Raw genomic sequence first — 5,697 nt, forward strand, 5'->3', positions numbered from 1 at the left:
TTCCAATGACATAAAGGAAAGGGCTCAATAGGTGAGCTATTTATTGACAAATCAAGCGAAACCTACTATTCAGAGCACACAGACTCCTTCTCAGGCTGGCTATCTTCATCAGCAGGGTCTTCATCCTCCGAGTCGGTCGTGACAACAAACCTAACCAACAGTATAAAAGGTAGATGTAAGAGTTGATACAGAAGTGTAACGAAGAGCACAGGGTATGTGTAGGGTTGTTTGTGCATTAATCGATGATCATACAGACATACAAATACAAACATATAGACATATATACATACATATATACATATGTGTATATATACATGTATATATATATACACACATACATGAATACAGGAATTCATATATACATGTATAGGGATATATATATGTATATATTTATATATATACATATATATATATATTTATATACGTGGCTCTGTGTGTGTATGTGTTGGTGGCAGATATACAAACCGGAGGACGGGGAGAAGAGGACACTTACTTGCGCCGATTGGAACGCTCCAAATCCTTTGCTGGTGTAGGGACCTCTATGGCCCTCTTTGGTGCTTTGGGCGTTGAAAATGCGGGAGCAACTACCGAGGATGACGTTGACCCTGGTAGTGCAGGCCTTTTCATGTCAGTTGGGGAGGGCTGCTCTGTGGGAACCAGCTCGTCCACATAAACCTTAATACAATTGAAACTCTCGTACGGGCCCTGATCATAGTACGATGCCGTCTTCAACAGGACCAATTGTGTGGTCCCTAGCAGGTTTGCAAGTGCATTCGGAAGCACAGTGTTACATGTTTCCTGAAGATTATACGTATTGTTAGACAGGTGACAGTGGCCAAACAAAGTGAATGTAAATGTCGTTTATTACCTCATCGACTTCAGCTAGTAGAGCCTTCGCAGTGCTCTTGGTCAACGTCTCGGCAGTGTCGTCGAAGAGCACGATAACCGTTTTCGCCGTCTCATCTCTAACGTCACATATAACGCGGAACCTGTTGATTAGCAGTTGGTATAAAATTAATCAGGATGACAACCGAGGTTTTGAAGGAAGAACCTCTTGTAAATAATGTCCAGTGTGGCGGAAAAGGTGACAAATACCTGGTGATTGGTTCAGGAACATTAGCCTGGCACGATTCACACCAGTGGTGTCCAGATCTCCTTTCGAGACCCTTTCTTGCTTGACAAACACTGCAAGTATTGTAGTACCAAAAGTTTTTCATCCGGATGTTGACAATTTCAACCTTACATTTGAATGCGTCCCCTGTCTAAACGTGTATCAAATAAATGTGATTTAGGCGAGCTGACTACATTAAATGGGAGTAGTGGGTGAAAACAAAGTTTTAGCAATACTCACGATGTTCTTCTTGCCCTTGCGTACCATATCTAGAAGCTCACGAAGTGTCCCCTCAGTTGGCGGCGGCAACTGCCACCCTGGAGCAGAAGGTTGAACAATCACGGGGGTTTCAATGGCACTGCAAGGATAGTCGAGCTGTAAGTTAAGACGGGTGGTAATAGACAACATATAAACAAAGTTGGTGATGTAATTGTAAGTAATACCTTACTCTCTGCTTGAATTCACTGAGTGCTGGTATTTGGAGGTCGTCTATAAGAAGTGTGGCGGACGTGCTTGAGAGAGTTATCGCATCTACGAATGAATGGGAGCTAAATTTAGTACAGCATATTATAAATCTTACAAAGATGAGGTTGGTGATGGCCAAAACCTACTATTGTAACCCTGTTTGACGGTAACCGAGCTCAAGAGAATGTAGTAGGATGCAGGTGCGGAGGGCTGCCTCTCCAGGAAGGCGGGCCCCAAACTGCCCCAAAGTGTAGTTCGGATCGCTTTACCCCTGCATATAAATAAATATCAGCCAACTCTTATCCTAGTAGGTGCATGGTGTGATTTGGTCGGTGAACAACAATTATATCACGATTGACAGCGATAGGATTTGAGTGTATCAAAGATTGCCTAGGGAAAATCTAAACCTATTTTTCCTATTTTATTTCTGTGAACCTAAACGTTGCGTTAGATTCTTAATCATGTACCTGTTACTAAGCATTTACACATTTAAATTGGTGATCAGTTATTCGACGATTAGCAAGTCGATTTATGTAACGTAATATACGCTTTCAAATGCCACAATGTAGGTAGACTGTGAGAAAGTAGTTTTTTTACCTCATGGCCTTGTCGCTAAGACGGCAGGTTAAATACTAAAATTAAAAAGTGGTTGGTTTTTTTTTTGGGTGGGAAATAGCAATTGTATTAATTGAAACAGTCTTTAGCATAGCAGCAAAGTTATGAAGCGGAGACGAATGAAACTAAGACATTGCAAAAACTTGGTCCATTCAGAAGGCAAACAATCGAAAGCTAAAGCTAACAACTTTAAAGAAACGGAATATGGGCTGAAACATGGAATTGTGGCCTGGTACAGTAGTTGAGATTCGGTGTCAAAAGAAAAAGTGTGAGCTTACCTCTCGTTAGCCAGATCAAATTCAAGAGTGTTGGATCCTGCTTTATGCGGATCGGGTGCACCAATGTTCACAGCATAGCCAACTACATCTAAAAGATAATGATAGATGAGGAGTACATTAATTGGGAAAAATGTAATGTATTAAAAAGGGAAAGAGTGTTGAAATTTATACCGACAACAAATTTGCCCATTGTAGGCTCCAAGTCCTCGAGTTCAATACAATTGAAGGGATGGCGCGTAAAGCCCGTGGTGTCAGAAGTTGACTGTCTCCTGAGGAAAGTGGAGCCGGTGAGCTCGATCATGAGGCTGTTGTCCTTCATGATACGATATTCAGTTCGGTTGGCGATGACATCAAAGCCATGCAGCAAGTAAACAACACCGTCCTTTAGTCGGGCAATGAAGTGATGTGCAACATTGCTTTTGGCAGTCAACTGAATGATGTTGCCCTGCATGACCAAACAAAACACTTACATAATCCATAGATTCAGTAAGAAAATGGGGGGGCGTCGCTGAACACAGGTATATAATTTGTATAACCAGAGTACCATGAAGTTCCCCAATTTTAAAAAATTCCCAATACATCACACTAACCCTCTACAATGGCTATTATAGGGGACTCAGGTACCCAACTTAATGTGCAAGGAGGCGAAGTTACAGAAACAATTAACCATAACAATCCTAGGCAATAGGGAAAAGACTCGGTGCATGAGGGAAAAATACAGTTAACACTTAACAAATATAGTCATAATCGGATTTAAGAAATCAATGGCCCATATCTATACATACCTTTTCGTCTGAGGCAATAAAATCCGTGCTCAAATATCTCCCGTAAACCGTATGTGTGTCCCAACTTCTGCAGATCATCAGCTTGACCTGCGATTGTTTTCCTATTTCCAACTCATTGAGGAAGGCGTATGCGTTTGTGTTAACCTCAGATGCAACCTTAGCTTTACCAGATGCCATTGCAATAGAAATTGAATTATTAGTTATTAATATGCATAACAATAAAGCAGGCAATTGAAATTTATACACACAAAGAATTGTACCGTATAGGGGAGGTGAACCACATTCTGAATTTAGATGCAATTGAAACCGAAGGCTACAAAGCGATTCGTTTGGTTACATGCAGAAGTAACAGACAATTGCAATTGAACCAATTGGGATAGAAATCAATGAACATAATGAAATTGAAGTTAATGCAAGGGGTAATGGAAGGATCGACAGAGGGGAAGAAGAGAAGGGAGGCGGTTTGTTTTAATCGCATTGAAATTATTTTTTTTTTTTTTGACCAAACCTAGGAAGAAACATAGTTAAATGAAAGCATTTGGGCCGTCGGTTTTTTTTTAAACTTTTTTTAATAATTAAGATAATTAAGAATTGAAGAAACCTAATAAATAATATAATAATTTGTTTTATTTTGAGGGGAAAATTATTTTTTTGAGGTAAATACCTACATTTATATGGAGCTCATTTATTGACTAAGGAGTCAATATTTATATATGTATAGATTCTCTTGATTTTCATGTTGTAGCATCATTAATTCATTGAAGAGCCAGACCCAGCCCAATCTATTTTGGGCCATGTACACTCAGTGAGTACCTTATAACGGATTGACACTTTCCAATTTGTCAGTTAAAAATAATGAAGCTTCCTTGTCTCGAACCCAAGACCACTCGGGAACAATGGCAAGCAACAAACCACTCATCCAACGACGCACATAACCTTTAGAAAAGTAAATATATTTATTAACACAAAACATGCGTAATTTTAGTTGAAATTGCAATTGCAAGTTATGTTCAATCGATATTCTAATTGAATTGAACGAGAACAAGTTTTTAATATAGTTAGCTAGATTTTCGTTGTACACAACTTATGTTTTACATTAAATACTTAAACGTTAATAATCCTAACAAACTAAAGATACAATATGTTTCAAATTACTAATTAAACTTAATATAATTTGAATATTTTTGTTATTTAATAGTAAAGCGTGGGAATACAGAAAATATTGTAATGATAAAGAGAAAAAAAAAAGTTTAAAAAAGATTTCAAAGATACAATATGTTTCAAATCACTAATTAAAATCAACATAATTTGAATATTCTTGTTATTTAATAGTAAAGTGATGGAGTAGAGAAAATATTATAATGATAAAGAGAAAAAAAGAAGTTTAAAAAAGATTTTAAATAAAAAATATATAAACAAGTGATCAAGAATAATTAAAAAAAAGTTATATAAATATTGTAAGAAAGATTACATTAAAAAAGAATTTAAAAATAAATGGAGTGGGAGGACTAATTTAAAAATAAAAAAATATTAAAGAGTTTATTATGAAAAATTAAATAAAAATAAGGATTAAAGGTTAAGGGGTGTATTATGAAAAAGTAAATAAAATTGAAAATTAAAGGTGTAAATTATGAGAATATAAAGTAAGGAAAAAAGAGGTACACGAAAATTGAACCTGTGACCCTTTGATTACAAACAAACATATAAAGCCACTCCACCAATAATAATTGAGTTATAATTACGAAATGTAGTATATAATATTGAAAAGTAATGGATTTCAAAATTGAAATTGAAATGAATAGTAATGATACGCACATCCACATGACCATACGAATTACGCATCCAAAGTCCTGAACCGCGCACTAATTGCCATGTAATATGTATGGCACGGGTATAGGCGCATAACCATCTGATGTGAGTTTCGTATACTCGCATAAGGGTCCAGTATATTCTAGAAGAATGTACGGTATAATTAATTCAGATTCTTTTCCTTAAATAATGAAAGTTAGTTGGGATAAGATCACATTTAATTAGGGATGAGATCCTATCAAAACCCTAATTCGTGAGCCTATAAATACATATCTCCCAAACCCTAAAATCATCATCCGTTACTAATACGTAACATAGCATACATATCATCGTACGAACAAGCTTCATACGATCATTCACGTAAAGACTTTCAGGTATGTTACAAACTATAAAACCTTCATGTCTTTGGGCCACTCAACCCCGTATGCTGGGTTGTTGGTGGACTCTCAAATCGGCCACCCTGTCGGAATCGAAACGATGCCAATGTGGGTTATCCACGACTAAGGTCTGAGGTTCGAATATTGTTAGTCCTTAAACTTTTTCATGCACTCAAGCGTAGGTTCACCTTGACCTCGTGAAAATATGCTTGATCATTTGGCGCCATCCGTGGGACCAGTTGTGTAAACAAATAAGA

At 37.1% G+C, this 5,697-nt stretch overlaps 1 protein-coding gene across 1 annotated transcript; it reads right to left on the reverse strand.

The window, feature by feature from the left end:
• Nucleotides 1-65: 65 nt before the first annotated feature.
• On the reverse strand, nt 66-3,431 carry LOC139868704 (replication factor A protein 1-like). Its single transcript, XM_071857040.1, has 10 exons — nt 3,255-3,431; nt 2,641-2,914; nt 2,470-2,557; nt 1,732-1,847; nt 1,555-1,642; nt 1,376-1,469; nt 1,096-1,262; nt 869-989; nt 494-798; nt 66-150 (listed from the first exon to the last, which is right to left on the reverse strand). Exons 1-10 carry the CDS (start codon nt 3,429-3,431, stop codon nt 66-68), a joined length of 1,515 nt encoding a protein of 504 aa, XP_071713141.1.
• Between the last annotated feature and the right edge of the window lie 2,266 nt (nt 3,432-5,697).

Source organism: Rutidosis leptorrhynchoides, chromosome 9, assembly GCF_046630445.1.
Source record: "Rutidosis leptorrhynchoides isolate AG116_Rl617_1_P2 chromosome 9, CSIRO_AGI_Rlap_v1, whole genome shotgun sequence".
Lineage (NCBI taxonomy): Eukaryota > Viridiplantae > Streptophyta > Magnoliopsida > Asterales > Asteraceae > Rutidosis > Rutidosis leptorrhynchoides.

Coding starts and splice junctions, on each gene's coding strand:
- LOC139868704 (XM_071857040.1), bottom strand. CDS start 3,431: ATGGCATCTGGTAAAGCTAAGGTTGCATCTGAGGTTAACACAAACGCA. Junction 2,915..3,254: donor TTATTGCCTCAGACGAAAAG/GTATGTATAGAT, acceptor TTGGTCATGCAG/GGCAACATCATTCAGTTGAC. Junction 1,643..1,731: donor CTCGGTTACCGTCAAACAGG/GTTACAATAGTA, acceptor ATTCATTCGTAG/ATGCGATAACTCTCTCAAGC.